A 20761-nucleotide genomic window follows, 5' to 3' on the forward strand; every position below is an offset into this window, starting at 1 on the left:
GTATGGGATTAGGAATTGCCTCTAATGTGTTTCTTAAGAATACTATCAAAACCATATTACAGTTTATGTATTGTGTGTCTGTTAACAAGTGGCACAAGTGATGACTGTTAAATACCACCAGTATTTGCTTCTAAATTATAATTTATGTCAAAAGTAATCATTTAAAGCCAGACTGTCCAGGTGGTACATAATTTAGATGGCCTTTCTTGTCTTCAACTTGCCAGAGGAACTGCTGCGTAATTCCCCTGCTATGAGAATCTGGTATGCATACATTATACAGTTGAATGTTGCATCTGAAATCACAGATGGTGGTAAGGGTTGCAGATTGCCTGGAAAGGAGCATCTTTTTTAAGGCTGTCATGAATACTTCAGAAATTTCAAGGTGATTTAAGAAAATGTATTAAAAACAAACAACACTACCTTTGGTATATAAAAATATTGTAATATTTATATTACATCCTATTAAAATACTTCATATTTTGTTGGTACACATCTTAAAGGATTATGTAACCACCTTACATACACCTTACAAACTGAGTTTTGCTCTAGGTTGTTTCAACCTTTTGCTATTCGTTAATGTTCTACATGTTTGTCTGTGTTCGTGTTTGACATAAAGGTCTAGAATCAATAAGTAGCCCAGCTATTTGCTAGGGAACACATTACTGTTTACTTATAAAGCTCTACCATTTTAGTCATCTTATTAGCTTCCTACGAATTACTACGCATGTTTTGTAATTGTATTATATTTGGAGTCAAATATCTGAGGAAAGCAAAACAAAACCCTCTGAAGTACCTGCATTTTATTTTCGGTCTCATCAAAATTTGCCATTCTCACTGGTCTGCTGAGCCAGACATCCTGCCTGCCTCCTGAAATAGATGCCAGGTTGCTATGTAGTTAGCGTTATTTATCTTTGAGTAATGACGTTAGTTTGCCCATAGTTGTACAAGACAGAGAACTTGTGTGTACTCAGCCTCCTGCAGCGAGTCAATTCTTTTCCAGTGGTAGCTTTTCTCTCTAGTATGAGATATTAAATCATGATGAAACCAATAAAAGTTCACTGGAAACATTGGAATTTTAATCTCTCTGAATTTTAATTTGCTTTTTCTTGTATCCATCACAGTAAAAACAGCATTTGCAGATTTGAAGTTTTTAATTATACAAATTCACATTTGTCTGTGGCACTGACAGGGTCACGAGTCAAATAATGGAAGCCAGTAGTAGCACTGTAAGTCGCGATTTTTAAAGCCTGCATTGTATGTGGGATGCTTATGAATGTTGGCATACTGAATGTGTGGATTTTGAAGTAATGAGAAGATGATAATTGCTGGTAGCAAAATATTAAAATAGCAGAAATCTCAGTAGTAACAAAATTTTGATGTGACCTTCACCATATTTTCTTCATTGTCTCTTGTTGCAAAAGTTTAATAATCATGTGTGAATAGAAATGGACTGTTCTGTGTTCAGGTAACTGTCAGGTTTATTCATGGATTTTTTAAAGTGCTGAGTGGCAAAGCTTCCAGCGAAGGTTATCCTCTGAACTCATGGGAGCTGCTGGTTTTGATCTTCCTGGTCAGGATGGGGCACTCCTGAAGTGAAAAAATACAGTAGTTGGTATTTACTCCTTGTGCTCTGACCTGATAATTCCTATTTTTGTGTTCTAAAAGTGGGTGCTAGAAATTTGAACAACAACATTTAATTCCAAAGTTTTAATTTACATTTTGGGTAGTGACACGCAGTATTCAAGACCAATCCTGCTTGGACATCAATGTGCTAGGTATGGTAGGGGCCCAGCTTGTTGATGTGAGCCACCTGTAACCAACCTGCATTATTTCAGACTGTTTCCACCACCCCTCCTTACCTTGGGTGCCTTGTTCCCATGGAGTACAAGTTGATCTCCTAGGCAAAACTCTTGGCTATACAGAGCATGTATAACTCTTTGCCTTCTTCTGTTAGAGACTCTAGCAAAGACGACTGTATTGTGGCACCTTTTATGTTGTTCAGCAGGGATTTCTGTTCAGTTGGAACCAGTCTGAATAATTAGGAGTAATTTAGTTGCCTTGGGTGTTGTGGCCTAAAGTGTACTTTAAAAATACCCTGCTGTTTTGAAGAAAAAGTATTGAAACTTTGGTGTTCCTCAAGTTTGCTTTTATTTCTTCAGAACCAAGGAGGGCTCTGGTGCCTCAGCGTAAGTTTGGTGAGGTTCTTAAGCTGTGTCCAAGGCCAGAATGAAGGTCATCTTTTCTGTAAAGCTGCCAATCTCTGTTAACATTTCCTAAGGAAATCAACATGCACTAGATGAAAATGTTTTAATGTCAGATCAGGCTGTTACCTGGAAATTTCTTTCATAGTTCCAGCTTGATTTGGTTAAATAGGGAAGTGAACAAGTTAAATTACAAAGTATTTCTTCACTGAAAAAAATGAAATATATATATATTACAAAGCATATATATATATGCCTTGTAATAGTGATTAATGAGGTAATCATTCCTCTGTACTTGGCACTGGTGGGACCACACCTTGAGTTCTGTGTTCAGTTTTGGGCACCTTAATGCAAGAAAGAGCCCTGGCATGTGTTTGGAGAAGGGCAGCGAAGATGGTGAGGGGTCTGGAGCACAAGTTTTATGAGGAGATGCTGTGAGAGCTGGGATTGCTTAGTGTGGAAGAGAATCGAGGGGAGACCTCATCCCTCTTTACATCTACTTGAAGGGAGGTTGTTGTGAGGTGGGTGTTATCTTCTTCAGGTAACAGCTATAGAATGAGAGAGAATGGCTTAAAATTGCCAGGGGAAGTTTGGGCTGTATATTAGGAAAGATTTATTCTCTGAAGGAGCGGTCAGGCACTGGAACCAGAATATTGTTGCTGCTGAGAAAGCAGGTGAGCATGCGCAGGGTGAGGCAGCATCGGCTCCTGTGTAGTGCTGAGCTGAGGGGAGTTCAGAGTGTGCACCTCATGCAACTGTGAGAGAGAGCAGCAAATTTCCTTCAAGATATTTTCAATCACGCTTAATGGTTTGTTTTGTCAGAAGTGATTTTACTGCCACTGACTTTAAAATCACTTCTGAGCCTGGCAGTGCGTGGCAGTTTTTCTCTCACTAAAACTATTAGAGGAAATTGGATGAGCTAAAGGCTTTCCCTCAGCCGCAGCAATCTCCCCGTGTTAACTCCATGTTTCCGCACTAAGGTATCCGTGGGAAGAATGCTGCGTATCGGCCTGGAAGAGCTCCGGCCCAGCTCTCCGCCCCACGACACCAACGACACCCCCGGCACAGCGTGGGCAGCACCGAGGGGGTTGAGCGGGAGCGCGGGGTCACCTCCCGGCTGATCACGCCTTCGCCTCGTGGCCACGCTGCCAATGGGCGGCCGGGGCGCTGCCCGCGGGCGGCCAATCGGCTGGGCGGTCCGGCAGCGACCCCTCCCACGAGGTGTGCGCGCGGGCAGCCAATCGGCGGGCGGGCGGCGGGGCGTTTATACCGGCGCGGCGGCCGGGGGCGGCGAGCAGTGGTGGGCGAGCGGCGCCATCATGGAAGGGGCGCGGCAGGTGGCGAACTTCGGCGCTGGGCCGGCCAAGCTGCCGCGCTCTGTGAGTAAGGGCTGGGACCCTCCAGCTGTGGCGGCGAGGTGGAGGGTGTCGCTGGGGCGCGCTGGGAGTTGCGGCAGCCGCGCTTGGCGGGGCGGGTGGCTCTCTCCGGCCGCGGGGGGTGTCTCGATGGGGCTGCGGGAGCTGTTGCTCCCGGTGCGGCCCTCTGGGGCTGCTGCTGCCGCCGAACGAGGGCGGAGAAGCTGAGGTAAACAGCGAAAAAGTCGACCGCGTAGCTCTCCGTTCGTTTATCCCGGCTGCCGTCCCGAGTTCGCGTGCGGTGACCCGCTGCCCCTTCTCCTCCGCCGGCGCTGCAGGACGGCCGTGCTGGCGTTGTCCGGCGCCGAAGCGGCTTCTGTGTGGAGCGCTGGAGTCCCGTCTGTGCGCTGTGTGTATCGTGCCGAGTTTGGTACTTTAGCAGCAGGTAGAGAGCATAGCAACCCAGTGCCATCTCTTCACTTAAAACAATAATAATGAGTGCAGCGCAGACTTGACTCTGTGGGAAGTTGCATCAGCAGCCGCAGATGACCCGGTTGCATATGGAGTGGGGGTGGCTCGTGCTGGATTACAGGCATACGACTGTCAGCATAGGAGCGATGTGCCGTGAGAGTTCGTGGTTCTTAGTTTCCTCCATAGTTTTCTTACTTATTGCCCATGTTCTTTCCTTCTCAGTTTTACTGGGTAAATGACCTCGCTCCACTTTATTTTTTTTTTATTTTTTATGAGTTCCCTCTTGGAAACGTCCCCTAAAGATTGCACTGCAAAGACATTGATTGCTCCATATGGTAGAACTGCTTGCTCAGAAAGGAGCTCTTGCCGTCTCTGCAGCAATATTGGTCACGTTGTCACAGTTAGTGGGGCGTTGGAGGAGGGTCCAGCTGTGCTGCAAGCTGCTGGTTACTTAAGCACCTTCGAAAACACAGCAACACGAATGAGCTCTGCTGCCTCATTGTTTCTCAGTGTTTGACTTTGAGGTGACACTGCATGCAGAGTGCTCAAACTTTCTGAAGACAGAGCTCTTTGTGCCTATTAGGAAGCACCATAAATGTCTATAGTAAGGCATGTGCAGGTTATCAGATAATGCTACCAACAGAACTGCATTCTACCTAGTGTTTTAACAAGCCCTTTCTGATGATCTGCAAGTTGGCTCTAACTTTTTAAACTCTCATTTGGCATGGGTATGTTTGCAGTTTGAAGCACATTTGTTAAAATACTGTGATCTCAGAGATGAAAAGCAGCACAGCTGTTCATGGTTGAACTGCTGGTTACCAGCTTTACAGTTGACAGATCACACATGCTCTATCAGCAAAGTGGTTTGATTGCTTCTGCAACTGCCCAGAGCACGTGGGGTCTTGGCAGACTCTGAGATGTGCGTGTACAGTGGGTGCTCTGGAGGCTTTTCTACTGAATTTCCATCTCCTGCTTCTATTTGGAGGGGCTAAGAAAGCTTTGCCTCTGATACAGGAATTCACTGAAACCAGAAGTAATGTTGAAACAGATGGTTAGGTTCTAATTCTGCTTTGTTGACATGCGAGAGCTATGGAAGAAAGGCAAATGAAAGGTTGAAGCAACAAATCAACTTGTCAAGGCTCCTAAAAGTACCTTGACTTTTGTTGCCTCAGAGCTTTCACAGATTCTTTTATTAATTTTCAGTAACAGAGAAGGTGCATCTTTAGAAAGCGCAGGACTTTGTCCTATGAAACCAGGCCTTGTGGCATTGAGTCACTGTGAAGTATCCAATGCCATGTGCTCTTTTTTGGTGTTTCTTTCCATATCTCAGTTAGCCTGTATGTGGGAGGTGAGTGAAAGAACACAAGGCAGGGGAAATAAGAGTAGAAAAAGCACCCTCCTGAACATTAAGCCTTCTGTGAGCATTTGGGAGTTCCACTCAGCTCTTAAAAGTCATTCTGAGGTTATCTGGAAGTGTAACTATTGAAATAAGAAATCTCCACATGAAGCGTGAGATTTAATTATGCCATTTTAAGGCATGCCTTCAGCTATTAGATACAATGAAATTACATGGTGCCTATTATTTTATCAATTTCTTTAGAGAAATGTTAGGTTACTGCACTATAGAACAGCTGGTGTGTCTATGAAATGTTAAGGATTCCACGTAGTAGAAAATACTTAATTTATCTGTGGTTTTTATTTATTCATTTATTTTTTGTTAGGTATTATTAGCAGCTCAGAAAGAATTGGTGGACTACAAAGGACTTGGTATTAGTGTTCTGGGTAAGCAAGACTTTAAAATTTTTGTATGGTTTTCAGAGTGTAGATACCTAATTCAACTTAAAAATAAATAAATAAACAAGCTTTTGGTGTTGATTTTTGTAACTGAATACTTCATTTTCTTGTGTAATAGCTTGTAATACCTTGTTCTGGTTATATATGCCCTTTTGTAAATTGCTGTTATTTCCTTACTTTTTATTCATTTGGGGGAATCATAAAATGATCCACAGATAGCTGTTTACTACTCCAACATACTTCCATCCGTAGTTGGATGGAAGTAACTAATCATAGAATGGTTTGGGTTGGAAAGGACCTTTAAGATCATCTAGTTGTAACCGCACTGCTATGAGCAGCATGGCACCTCCCACTAGACCAGGTTGCTCAAAGCCCCATCCAGCCTGACTTTGAACGCCTCCAAGGAGGGGGCATCCACAGCCTCTTTGGGCAACCTGTTCCAGTGTCTCAACACCCTTACAGTAAAGAATTTCTTCCTAATTCCATGTCTAAATCTGTCTTCTTCCAGTTTAAAACTGTTTCCCCTTATCCTGCTGCTACATGCCCTTACAAAATCTCCCTTCCCAGCTCTCCTGAAAGGGGTCTCCCTTTCAGATACTGGGTGCCTGCTATAAGGTCCTCCTGGAGCCTGCTCTTCTCCAGGCTGAAAAGCTTCAGCTCTCTCAGCCTAGTTAATCATAATTAAAGCACTGGTATTTCTGGATCTTTAAGGAATTATCTGCATTTATATTTACATAAATTGCTGTATGTGGATAAACACATACTGTGCAGTTGTATTTATGCACAAATCTGGTGTACCATGTGGTGAAACACTTCAGATGTTTTTGATGCCTGTTGTCCTTCCCATTGGGAAGTCAGTGCTATTCTGCATGAGGTGCCTTATGTTATTTGCATGACTCAGTCATTTTTCTGTCCCAGAAGCACAAAACATTTATGAACAAGCATTCCCAGCATTTTACTTCTCCTCTGAAACTTTTTCATTGCTAAATGTATGATTTGCAGCAGTCTTTTTGGGATATGGATCTGTGTTAAAATTGTTTGCTCTTCTAGGCAGAAGAAAGCCCATGGTTTAATAAAAGGAATTAAAATACAGTAGCCTTAACTTCTAATTAGGACTACTGCATGATTAAGTTTTTGAAAAATAACAACACCCTTGTACTGGTTTAGCCAGTAGAGAGTAAAGTAGTAGCTAAGGATGTTTTTAGAGTGAAGAAATGTGCATCTTCCTAAGGAATATTTTTTATTCACCTTTTCTTTCTGTGGGATCATGTGGCTGCCAAATATGAATGGAGTGGATTTGCATGGAATTGGACAAAATCTGAAAAGTAAGAGTTTTATGGGCATTTGGAAGGCTCAACAGAAATACGAGTTGGAACTGGGAATGGAAGCCTTTGGTTATTGGGTCTGCGAGTGTAAAAATATTTCAGCTTAGCACATTTGTTAAAATCACATTCATACATTGCTGTCTTGTTCCATGGTATGTTTTTTTTTTCCCTTACCATAGAAATGAGCCATCGGACTTTGGATTTCTCAAAAATTTTAAATACAGCTGAAAACCTCCTGCGTGAATTACTGTAAGTGAATTATTTCCTATTTTTAAATTAAACTTGTGATAGTTGCACTAAAGATGTCAAATGTGGAGACTTTTCCTTGAAAGTTCCTAGTTTGTTTAGATAGGCATCTGATAAAGTAATTACTGATAAAGTAATACTACTGGAGAGGATATTATTATTAAGATAATTATTTTTTAAGAAATAATTGGAAATAACAGGAGTGTGTTCTCTGTTGGCATGCAGGTGATCTGTATATTACTGATTTGCATGCTACTTACCTGATTTTACTAACATAAAATCTATAAGGAAGTGTTTTAGAATCACTGGTCAGGAGCCCCTTTCTTATATGTGATATAACATTTATAAAAGTTTGAAATAGAAAATTGTTAGATTGTGGATTAGGGTTAATGTTTTTATATCATGCATTAGAATTAGTGCACTATTCTCATAGTAGTTTTGTATGAAAGCACTGTACTCTTTTTTGAAGGCTTGACTCTTTGTCACAGCCAACATAATTGATGGCAGGGCTTTCGTGAGTAGATTGAAAAGTAATTTTTTTGATGATGTAAATAGCTCTTCCACTTGCTCTGCATGTACAGTGTACTATGTGGTCACATGTGCAAATTTTTAAAGAGTCTAAAAACTGAATTGTACTTCAAGAACTTTCTGGTGAATCTGTCTCAATTCAGAAATGTCGCGAAGCTTGTAAGAGACAAAACTTCAAGTGACTATTAGCTCTGCTGGAATATTGTTCAAGCCTGTGTGTGCTATGTTAGAAGCTTCTCAAAAGTGAATTTGCTTATAGGTGTGTGAATAAAAGTTTGCTTATTTCCAGAAAATTCTATTAATTCAATGTGTAAGTCTATTCCTACTATTTGGGTTGTTACTCAGCTTTGGGGAAAGCTGACAGGATTTGGTTTAACCTCTTTGGTAAATATCTACATAAATAGTGGTGTTCCTTCTCTGTAAGGTTGCAGTTCAATGTATGATAGCAAGTGGTATGTGTCCTTTGACTTTCAGGAATAAAATAAATGGTTATTTCTTGCTTGCAGAAACATACCAGAAAACTACAAAGTTATTTTCCTCCAAGGAGGTGGATCTGGCCAGTTCAGTGCAGTCCCACTAAACCTCATTGGCTTAAAGGAAGGAAGACATGCGGATTATGTGGTTACTGGAGCTTGGTCAGCAAAAGCTGCTAAAGAAGCAGAGAAGTATGCCAAAGTGAATATTGTTCATCCAAAACTGTCAGCCTATACAAGTAAGTTGATGATTACATCTATTGATGTGAATGCTTACTGTTCTTAATTGCTGTAAAAATTGGCCTGTCTCAGCTATTGCGTTATTCAGCATTAACTAGTTAAATGGTTGACTGGCCAACATTCAGAAACTGTCTGCGGCATGTCTCCATATCTGTGACTGGGAGGTTGGCTAGCTGGCCTAATGGTCTCCACCAGACAAGTGTTCTGAGATTACAGTGAATAGGTTCCAGAGCTTGAGTGGTAGGAGGGAGACGGGAAATTATGTGGGCTAACTTTATTTTATTTTATTTTATTTAACTTAGATTTTAAGGTATTTGCATGTACATGGTAAAGTTAATTCAGTTTCAGATGCACTCAGTAATAAATTACTCTGAAATTGAGAAGTATGTCTGTCATCTTAACTGTACTGGCCCAGGAGATGGATGATGTGCTTTTTGTTATGGTCTTTCAAGGGTTCTCAAAAACTCATCTCCTGTTCATTTATTAGTTAGCTCTGAAATAGGGCGGGCACTTCAAACTCCTTCTCATAGACCTTGAGGACATTATTTGAATGACCACTGTATACATGGAAGGGAAGTTATGTATAACTTTTTCGTTAGACAATCTGTTTCAGGACATTTTATGTATATGCTTTAAGTAGTCTGTTGTTATCAATAATTATTGGACTATGAATACCTGAATTCTTTAACTTTGTTAATGGTGCTTGTATTTCTTTTCTGTGGTCCATGGTACATAAAGCCAAATGAGTGGCAATGGGGAAGACAAAGAATATTCCCCAAACCATTTGGTTCGCCAGTTAGCTTTTATATCATCTTCCAGGTTCATATATCCTCTAAGACACAGGAAGGATTTAAACCTATGACCTCCTGTTATAGTGGAGTGCACTCACCATTTGGCAGCTACAATTGGAGTGAGAGGCAATAAATCATGGGAGAGGTATTAGCAGCGCATCTTCCTCCTATCTTTTGGAGAAGAGGAGAAAAGAGGAACAACCGTCTGTTCTATACAAAGCCTGTTCTGTGCTGTCAGGACATGCCAGCGTATGGCCTATTGACTGAGGCAAATCTTAGTTTTGTAGATCCCTTGCACGATTTAGATAGGAGACAGCTGAGCACATGCTTACTTTTGAACAGGTCTAAAAATGCTTCTTGGGGTTCGTGTAAATGGAATTTCTGATAACTTTACCAGTAAAAATTTGGATGCTTCAGTAGTTTCAAGGACATGTAGAAGATTCCCTCTGATGAAGGTTCCTAGGGAAAAGGGACTGAAAGTCAGATGAATATCTGTAAGCCTGATGATGGCCCACCACAGAATACTGGGGATATACTGTTGTATTTCTTCTGTGTATTACCTTTCCAGGAAGCTACAATGTAGCTTTTTTTACTTTAGGCTACAAAATCATTCTGGGTTTATACTTGAAGGTGTAGTCTTAAAATAAAACTACATTCTAGGAAAATTACATCTGTTTAGTGACCTTTGATATCCTTTTTGTCTGTCTTAGACATTCCTGACCCAGCCACTTGGGATCTCAATCCAGATGCATCGTATGTGTACTACTGTGCGAATGAGACTGTTCATGGTGTGGAGTTTGACTTTGTTCCTGATGTCAAAGGAGCAGTCTTAGTTTGTGATATGTCATCAAATTTCCTGTCGAGGCCTGTGGATGTTTCCAAGGTACAATACAGTTAAGGAGGGGGTGAAGGATGGAAGGAGTTGGACTTGGGTGAGGCTGGAATCACTAGTACCTACATCTTCAACTGCTTTTTTTGTTTTTGTTTTCCCTGTTTTGCTTTTCCTTGAGCAGGTGGATTATATAATGCCTCTTGTGAAATACCAGATTGGTTGAGGATGGTTTTGTCTATGTGTTTTTAGCATATTTTGTTTGCAGTAATGTGAAATGGGTACAAGGTGCTTTGAGAATTATTTGTGGCTATTAAGTATTTAGCAAATTACTGGAAAACTTGTTGAAGTGTTTGAATGAAGATATACATAGGATAACAATTCTAGCTGGAAGTGCACCTTGAAATTAGAACTTCTGCTGGCTTGTCTTTGACATGTTCAGCTGTATAATTTTGTATAAAAATACTGGTTTATTATTCAGTTAAAATCAACTAGTAGATGTATGCAGTGATTCTTTCCTTTCTTTCTGTTAGTTTGGCGTGATTTTTGCTGGTGCTCAGAAGAATGTTGGTTGTGCTGGAGTTACTGTTGTAATAGTGCGTGAGGACTTGCTGGGATTTGCACTGAAGGAATGCCCTGTAGTAATGGATTACAAAACACAAGCAGCAAATGGCTCTTTATATAACACTCCACCATGCTACAGGTAACTTATCCAGCTTTTTAATGTGTATTATTCAGGGAATTTCTGCACTACCATCTGCTATGCTTAGTGAAAAAAGGATTTTGGAGAAGAGAGTTACTTGTCTTCAAGTAACATGTGTTAAAGGATTTCATGTGATTTTGATGAAAATATCTGAAATTATTGTAGTGGGCCTAGCTGCCCAATGAATGGGACTTGGCCATAATGGATGTAATATTTTTAGAATTAAATACCGTATGTCATAATTTCATTGTAGAAATATCAAGATCTAATTCTTTGGCTTAAACAAATAGGACTCGAGCTTTTGCAATACCAATGCTTCTAAGACTGTGAGTAGGTAACTTGGGCATTTAGTTTTGCTGCTTGAACATTCATTAGACTTCATTGAATTTCTACCTGACCAGCAATTGAGCCTCCATATCCATTTCTGCCTTCATGCTAGGAAATAATAAATGGTGTTATCATTATTAAGTGTTTTTAAAGTATGAGATATTAAAAAAAAAAACCAAAAAAAAAAAAAACAACACCTTGGAATATTTCTAGTTCTAACTAAATTATTTACTGCAATGGATTTTGAAATGAAACTAGAGAAGAATTTTAAAAAAGGTAGTTTAATCATTGCTTTGCCTTTTTCCCTAGCAAGATTTGCTGTATTTCTTTAGCTACTACCTCAGTGCCTGACTTGGGATTAAAAAATAAAATTGGTCAATCTTTGTAATTATTGACAGCAGACAAGGTAATAAAATTTGCATGTTCTTGGGGAATTTGTATATGCATGAGGTAAAACAGATTACAGCTTGCCCTTTTAAAAGTCTGATACCTAGCTAGGTGTTACTTTGCTACAGGAATACTGAGGAATTAAATCAGTAGTGTTTACCCTTCTTAATATGGCACTTCTAAACTGAAATAATTAAAAATGTCCTACCAACGCCTACTAAAACAGATGCTTTCCAGAAAGTAAAATCTTAAGCCAGACACTTCTGTCTCTAAAAAGTATTTTGGCAATATGTAAAAAAGAAAAACAAAAGAAAAATGTGTTTGGGTTTTTTTTTGGTTTTTTTTTTTCCCCCAAAATTTGCATCACCTCTGATCAACAGGAAATTCTGTTTCATAATGAGAATATTTAACTGCAGCTCTTAGACTTTGTTTCATACAAGCCAGAATTTTTGAAGTTACAATAGCTAATGGTATCCAGCAGATTTCATATACACTGTATGATAATGAACTACAGTGGTTCCTGCATATAAACTCTACCTTAATAGCTTTCTAATGTAAATTCAGTAGAATTTTGAGGTATGGTTTGTTACCGAATCCATGTTTCTCATGATGTGGTGTGTATGGTGTGTATTAGTGGAAAGGCATAGATATAGTTTATTTTAATTTATCAAAAGGGAAAATAAATCCGGTACCCATATGTTTGTTTCATGTTCTGGTGCACAACTGGAGTTTTCCAAAGCTGTATGGCCACTGTAGAGTGGGCAGTACTGTGATGATGTACTCCTGCAGCCATCCAAAGACTGCCCTACTGTCTGAGTATAGCCAATATCATTAGGATTTGCATTTAAGAGAAAAATTAACCTAAAGTTGCCAGTTTGTTCTTTTCTTGTCTGCAGTACATAGGCAGTATGAGCACTTTTTTCAACGACTGATAAAACCTCTCTCTCATGATTGATTATTTTCTGAATGCCAAGTCATGCATACTGTTTTGGACACCATGTACTTGCATTGCACATGCTGGGTTTTAAATCCAGCCATTCATGTTTTCCAAGTACAAAGCTATTTCCATTTGAAGAAACAAAGTTCTCAGCACTTCAGCAGTGCTGCTTCTCTGTTTTGAAAAGCAAAACCAAAATTAAGTTTTGCAGTCTTACTTAATTTTGGCCATTGTGAATAAATTGTAAAAAGCAGCATTAGCTGCACTTCATTGTCTTTCAAGAACACTAATAGCAGAGAACTAAAAGAATGGAAAATAAAGCTGGAAAACAACCTTTCTCCTTTCTGACCACTGTCTTGCCTGATTTCAGTTGGTGCTGCAGACTCAAAGTGGAGTGTGCTCCAGAATCTAAAATATAACAGAGAGAAGTGTTGGCACTGTGTATGCCTGTTTGGCTTGGTTCTAAATGGCTGTTCCAGGTTTTTATAAGGAACTGGCAAAACTTCTTGACTTTTTTTCCTCTCCTCTTTTCCTTGCACTCTCTTATTTTTTGCTGGCAAATAGACAGGAAATATTAACAGAACATACAACAGCTACTTCAGCAGGATGTTAAATTAATTTTAGGAGATGCCAATATTTTTAAACATTGTGGCACTATGGTGCTTAACTCTTTGACCCTGATCTACTTTGGTAAAATTAGCAGTGCATTCCCTATTAAAAAAAAAAAAACCAAAACATCACACTAATTTTCAAGCTCCAAGGGTTTGTTTAGCATTTAAAATTGCTCCAGAAACATTATTTTGGCTGATATATAACATGGATTAAGGGTTTCATCTGGCTGACCACTGTGGGTGATTCCAAACCTAACTTTTTTAAACTTTATTTGTCCAAAACTTTCACTAGAGGAAATGATAGCAAGAAATGAATGTGGCCCTATGTACCTGTCAAGGGCCTAGGCAATTCTGCTCTTAAATTCTTTATACCGTATATTATTTATACTATAGCCTGCTGTCATAAATGTAGCAAGGCTGTGCTCTCAGATCTATAAGGTGTATTTGTAATAGGCAATCGGTAACCTGATTTATTCTGCAGTCTTTCTGAAGTGTTCAAAGATTTGAGACTGACATCCCCTGAGAAATTAAAAGGAGTGAAGTTTAAAACAAACACCTGCTAGACTTGTGTTAGGGAACCTTGTAGGGTAATGTTCTCTGAGTACTCCCTTGGAATCTGTAATGAGGGGATAAAATAAAAGCAAATCTGTTGGAAAGGCTCCATAAAAACTTGTGAACAGTTTATTATGCAAAATGTTGCAGTTGTGGGAAATGCCTGAACTTGAACAAGCTGAGTTTTATAAGCGAAAGCACAAAGGCAAAAGGCCCTGGGGACTTTTTTTTATGTTGCACTGGCATTGAAATACTTGGTCCCTAGACATGTGATTTCAGTAGGCTTCCAGGACTCTGCTTAAACTTGAATGGTAGTGAATAATTAAATGTATTACATTAATTATTTGTTTCATCAAACATCACTGTTCAGGTGGGAAAATGATCTTTTTAGGCAGAAATGGGATTGTAGGTTTTATTCTTAATGATTGTAAAAATGGGATTAGATTTCTGGCATTCTTAGTGCATGTAGATTTGAGATTCCTTCTTACATCATGGCTAGAGCTGAACAGGCTTTATGCTGTAACAGTTACCTCAAAAATAAATATAATGTCACACAGTTAAAATTTTAGTGTACTGTTATTTGTGTCTGTTTTTTGCTTTTTCAATCAGATTTTTAAAAAATAAAATAAATGTTTTCTTTTGTTACAGTATCTATATCATGGGACTGGTACTGGAGTGGATAAAGAACAATGGTGGAGCTGCAGCCATGGATAAACTTAGTTTAATCAAATCACGAATGATTTATGATATTATAGATAAATCTAATGGATTCTATGTGTAAGTTGTGTGCTTTCTCCTTGCTTAAATTTTTTTTGCTCAGCTAAATGCTTTAAGTGTAACTTTAACTTACTTTTAAAGTTACTTCTTTGTTATGTAGAAATTGAGGAATTCTGAAATCCTAGAGATTGTTTTTGCAAATAATTCACTTGGTAACTCCCAAGGATAAGTTTCATTCCAGTAGAATGTTATTTCCTGTTATCCTACACAAATCGCTTGAGAAGCCCTTAATATAATGCAGGAGCCCAGGAGATACGTGTACTGAAAGCAGGTTGCAACTATTCAGTATGCTTACTGTATGTCTGAGAATATGGGCAAAAACAGAGGAGGTGGCTGGGAAGAAGCTGTTGAGAGGAATTCTACATCACATCCATCAAATCATCTCCTCAGAAATCAAAACCTTTGCTTTTTTTTTTTTTTTTTTTTTCTTTTCCTCCTTCACTTAGGCAGAGTATCTTTGTTAATTGTAGTCAACTCTGAAACACTTTCTGAATTAGTCAGAACTTAATCTGTGCAAAAAGGAAATATTTTCAGCTATTTCTGATGTTATTTTAAATAACAGATTTGACTGTCTGTTTTTGAGTATGGATTTTTTCCCGACAGGACCCAAAATGTGTTGTTAAATCTTGATGTTGTAATAGTAAGCATAATAATGATGATGTTGTAATAATAAGCAGTAATAATGTTAGTACTCATAGGTTCAAAAACTAGCAAGCGACAAAGACTGCAAAATATTTTCCTTTGCCTTCAGTATGAAGTCAAAATTTGGGACCTAATTAACCTGAAGTTAGGATAGGGAAATTAAATTTGGATTTTATATTTAAGTTGGCTTCAACCTTAATTGGCAAAGATATAGTTCATAATATTCAGTGCATTCTGCTTATCCATTTTTGTGATGGGAAAAGCTTTGCCTTTGGCACTGCAATGATTAGAATTGTGATCCTACTTTATTAAAGCCCTGGGGACTTTTCCATAAACCTCAGTGAGCAAATCAAACTTTGAAAAAAACATTTCATGGCAAATAAAAAGAATCCTTGTTTTTGGCAAGCAGGCCTACAAGACTTGATAGGCAAATGCAGTGCAGGTGGAATGGTGAACTGGCAAATAAGGAAAACAAAGCAAACTTCATTAAGTGGTCATCTTTAAGTATGCATCTTCCTTAGCAACACAGTTCAAGCCATTTTTTTAGTAATACAGTTTAAAAAAATCCATTCTTATCTGAAGCTGTCTTCCTAGCTGTAATGTACCACCTAATCTATAGCATGCATTACTGAGCAAGAGGTGTGACAAGCTTTTTGAGAATAGAGACTGTTCCACAAAGTTCTGTGTGCCATTTGCAGTTTGTTGCTTTCTAAAGTCTCTGTGCTTTCATGGAGGTATGTTAGATTGCCTGATAGGAAACGGGTTGTCTCAAGTGGAGCGTATCCATATATATATCAAAATGTGAGAATCCTTACAATCATGGGCCTTTCAAAAGAGTGTTTTCCTGGTTTCAGCTGGCACAGAGAATTTACATATGTTAATATTAGGATCAATTACTGTTAAATCTGCGCAAAGGATCCAATGAAGAACTCAACACCCCTGCTGACTACAAAAAACAATCCAGCCCATGCTCAACCTACAACCATGTCAAATGGAATAAAAAAAAATGTTTCCTTGTGAATTTGTGCAAGAATTTACATCACAATTTTGGGAAATACTGTGGCTTCTTATCTCTTTTGTAACAGAAGCACTAAAAAGAAGTATTTAAATGTTAAATGCTTCCCTCCATTTTCCCTTACCTTTTGCCCTGCCATGTTTTTTTCTGTCCACAATAATCACAAATGAAACAGAATCCATAAAACACAAATTAGAAAAAAATGAAGTGTAATTTTGCTTCAAGTGTATCTTAAATCTTCTACTTTGGATTAAACCTAAATTTAGGTTAATCATTATTTTTGTAACTTATTCAGATGTCCAGTGGAGAAGAAGAACCGAAGCAGAATGAACGTCCCCTTCCGCATTGGCAGTAACAAGGGCGATGAAGCCCTGGAAAAGAAATTCCTTGAGAAAGCTGTGGAACTTAACATGATATCTCTGAAAGGACATCGGTAAGTGCTGCACTGGGATGAATCCCCTTGCTGTGCAGAATAAAAAAATATTACAGTGATACAGCAGCAGGCATCATGTATTGACTTACCAGCCTTTCTTGCTTACAAGCTGTTCTTCATATTGGTTTGGGAGCACTGGGAATTGCAGTCTTGAGACTGTAATTAAAAACTGGTGGTGAATCAACTATAGCTTAGTTGTGATGGGTCACAGCTTTCTTGTTAATTCTGCCTTTCTCCAGCGTAATTAATATTTCTCGTCTCTGTTCAAATGCCGAAGAAGGTGACATTTTGTCAAATTCTGTTGCTGCATAAAGTCTCCATTACATTACTTATCAAGATGATGGAAAGAGTTCCTTCACCTGTTACAGTTCTGTTTGTGGAATTAAAGAAGCGTAGAGCTGTAATAACTAATAAATACTAAGTTGCTTTAGATTCTCTGATTACCTTGAGTAAAATGTTTGCATCTCATTCATATAAAACATGAACTTCTTTCTGTTTGGGTAGGGGAAAGTAACTGTAAATGATACTTGTCTTTTTTAGCATATACTGAACTTACATTTTTTTTTGTTTTTTTTTCCTCCCCTCTTTTCAATTCAGATCTGTGGGAGGAATCCGTGCCTCTTTATACAATGCAGTAACTGTAGAAGATGTTCAGAAGCTTGCAGCGTTCATGAGAAGCTTCATGCAGATGCATCAGTCATAAATGCTCGTGGATTAGGGCAATGCTTCACTTCTATGAAAACAAAAGCTGCAGTGTTTTAAAATTACTGTGCTAATGCACAGCCTCAGCGCACAAATTACATGTTCTTTTAGTTCCAGTAGCTATTTTAGTTATCTGCATGGAATTGAGGCCCAGTCTTGCAAGGGCTTGGCAGCCTTGGCTCCTATCTGAAGATGAAGATTATTAGACTGATCAAGATTTGAACCAAAATTTGCAAAGCAATATTCTTAATGTGTAGTTAAAGCACTGTAAGATGCTATAGATCTCAGTTCTGACTATAGACATGCTACTACTATGCTCAGTTAAAATTAGTCGCTCTTTAATTATAATAAACCCAGAATAGGAATCAGTGCTACCATTTGGGGAAAAAAAACAACAAAAAACCTCACCTGTTTCTTGTTGCTAGTTACAAAATGACTTCTTCAAATATACCTTGTTAACAGTACATTCCTGAAGGCAAAATTTCTAACAAGTTTTCTATAGAGATTTACACAGACTACATGACTACACAGTGAGTGGTGTACTGATGTTAAGTGTTCTCTAAGGGTATCTAGTTAGTTTATCAGATATTTCAGTAGTAGTTTTCAGGAGTTAATATCTGGTTTCTGAACTTCAGGCCACTGTGTTCAAAGCTTTGCTTCCATGCATGAATTGTTTGGACAGTCCCATGCAGTAGTACATGCTATCGAAGTTTAGGACTGGGTCTTTTTTGGTATTACTATTTACTGGTTGAAAGCTAAGATGCATGGACTTACAATTAAATCAGTATATAATACGTTTCTCTATGCAGTTCATATTTTAAACTTTCTTAGGTTATTAATTTTTTATTCTTATATTGGAGCATGCATATTGTCGCTCCTATCAAAAACCTGTTTTAATTTGCTACCCTTATGCCAAATTGGATCGCTGTATTCCACTCAGTGAATATGTGACTTTCTCTGCACTGACTTCTTTGTCTGAAGTGTCATTCCAGATATTTTCCTTGTCTTCTCGTTGCTTCAGTTCTGTCACCTTTTGTATGTGGGATCCTGTCCAGCTGCTCTAAGTGAAAGTCTTGACTTCTGACTATTCCTGACACTACATCATACTTTAGGTCTAATTTTCTTACTTGGATCTTGTGGCTTATTCCAGACTTTGATACTCTGGGGTAGGGGAGGAACTATATTAATGCAAAGATCTTCAGAAGATCTTCTATGTAATACCCTACTTGGGTTACTTTTCTTTCTTGGCCTGTGAATTTGGTGCCAATTAATGTATGTTGGTACTGGCTTCCTATTTTAAATTACATAAAGGCTCTCTGATAATATCACAACATTTAATGTTACCACAACTGATTTCAGACTGTTAAGTTTCTGGTAAAGAATTGAGTCTTTTTGTTTTATGTAACACTAATACAGTGGTAACAATCTAATAATGCTAATGGTGGACTGCTTCTTTCCTTGTGAATCCTCACAGCAAGTCAGGGGATAGGGTCAAGGGGTGGCTTCCCCTTGTGTCATTTTATGGCTGCTGTTAGGAGATTCTTGACAATGTAATGTAACGCAAAATAATTAAATGAAGTGGGTGAAGAAAATAAAACTTGTTGCAGCATGCTGTGAAGCACCAGTGTGTTGGAAGCTTTTTTTTTTTTTTTTTTTTTTTTGGCAGGAGGATGAGAACTGCATGCATAGTATGTGTTAGAATTTTAAATTGGAGTATTATCCTTTTTCCTTAATAATGTTTCCCTCACTTATTGTTTTTCTTCAAATATTTCCTACAACTACCATGATAAAAAGAGTATTACTGCACAATAGCCTTGAAGGACGCTTTTCATGCCATTCATGAAGATTTAATTCCATTCTCATATTAAAGCTATTTAACATTTAATTAGAATCCAGCTTCCTACAGAGTTTTGTAGACTTATTTTCAACAGTAACTGTGGCTTTAAAGATAATAAATGATTCTGTGCTCCAAAAACCTCCAGTTTTTGTTAGCAGGCACAGTTTCCTGCATGGTGACAAAAAAAGAAAAGCTAGAATGGCTGTATGTGGCTGATCCATTGACCCAAAGGGGAACCTCTTTGCTTATAGTTTCATAGTTTTGTGCGGGTTGGAAGGGACCTTAGAGATCATCGAGTCCAGCCCCTGGGATTCCAGCCTCTGTGTAGCAGAGCGGCACTTCTACCACTTGCGCCACAGGGGGGATTCGAACTCCGGGCCCCAGTGTTGCAAGGCGGCGTCTTTAACCACTGCGCCACTGGGGCACACACAGTGTTTGCTTCTTCTGAGTTGTGTTTCTTTTTCTAAATCACATGGGCAAAAATTGTGGAAATGCAAAATGTGGTGTTTATGATTTCACAGAAGGAGTTTCTGGCATTCTATTTAGTCTGTAATATAAAAGCCCCTAGGCTAAGGTGGAAGGTGGGGAGGCGGCAGGGGGAAAAGGAAAAAAACAAAAACCAGAACATGATGCCTGAGTAGGAGCCCTGGTGAAAATACTTGAGTTAACTGGACGACATGAAGCCCTGTCTGGTGTACTGCAGCTAGGCCTGGGGCTGCCAGCATGAGAAGGAGATGGGCTCTTGGAACTGGTCCAGAGAAGGGCCAATAAGATGATCAGAGGGTTGAAGCACCTCTCCTATGAAGAAAGGTTGAGGGAACTGGGCTTGCTGAGCTTGGAGAAGAGAAGGCGCCAGAGAGACCTCGTCCCCAGATGAGGACTGTGGGTGTACGACTGTTTACATGGTCTGAGTGTGATAGGACAAGGGGGAATGATTTTAAACTGAGACAGGGGAGGTTGAGGTTAGATATTATGAGGAAGTTTTTCACTCAGTGGTGTCGCACTGGAACAGGCTGCCCAAGGAGGCTGTGGATGCCCCATCCCTGGAGGCATTGAAGGCCAGGCTGGATGTGGCTCTGGGTGGCTTGGTCTGGTGGTGAAGTGCGTGAAGACTGGATGAGAAAAATATAATAAAAAGGGGCAAGGAGGACCCAGTGAGGTACAGGTAGTCTACATTAGCCTTGCCTGAATATTGGGAAGAAGATGGAACAGCTCATCATATGTGTCAAGCAGAAGAAAATCATTGATAGTTAGCATGGACTCACCGTAAGGAAATAATGCCTGACTGAGCTGATAGATCTTTGGGATCCCTGAGTATTGTCTTCCTGAACTTCACTAACATTTTCAACCTTGTCTGCTGTAGGGTCCTTCTAGAGAAGATGATGAGATATGTTCTGGATAAGCAGATAGTGAGACAGATCAAAAGCTGGTTGAACTGCTGCACCCTGGGGGTGGTGATCAGTGGTGCAAAGTTTAATTGGAGGCCAGTAATAAGGGGTGTACCTCAGGAACAACACTGGATTGGGTCCTGTTTAACATCTTTGTTAATGTTCTGAATTTGGGCTTAAAGTGCACCCTCAGCAAA

The 20761-nt window shown here is 39.2% G+C and overlaps 1 protein-coding gene and 1 long non-coding RNA gene across 2 annotated transcripts; one reads left to right on the top strand and one right to left on the bottom strand.

Moving 5' to 3' along the window:
• Positions 1-1460: 1460 nt before the first annotated feature.
• LOC107306235 lies at positions 1461-3416 on the bottom strand. Its single transcript, XR_001552047.1, has 2 exons — positions 1860-3416; positions 1461-1587 (listed from the first exon to the last, which is right to left on the bottom strand). It is a non-coding gene; the product is annotated as an uncharacterized LOC107306235 (long non-coding RNA).
• A 34-nt stretch (positions 3417-3450) lies between these two features.
• On the top strand, positions 3451-18960 carry PSAT1 (phosphoserine aminotransferase 1). The gene is made up of 9 exons (XM_015849190.2): positions 3451-3580; positions 5749-5809; positions 7326-7395; positions 8427-8632; positions 10135-10307; positions 10787-10956; positions 14419-14547; positions 16500-16637; positions 17235-18960. Exons 1-9 carry the CDS (start codon positions 3521-3523, stop codon positions 17338-17340), a joined length of 1113 nt encoding a protein of 370 aa, XP_015704676.1. The 5' UTR covers positions 3451-3520; the 3' UTR covers positions 17341-18960.
• The last annotated feature ends 1801 nt before the right edge of the window (positions 18961-20761 follow it).

This window comes from Coturnix japonica, chromosome Z (assembly GCF_001577835.2).
Source record: "Coturnix japonica isolate 7356 chromosome Z, Coturnix japonica 2.1, whole genome shotgun sequence".
NCBI classification, from domain to species: Eukaryota; Metazoa; Chordata; class Aves; order Galliformes; family Phasianidae; genus Coturnix; species Coturnix japonica.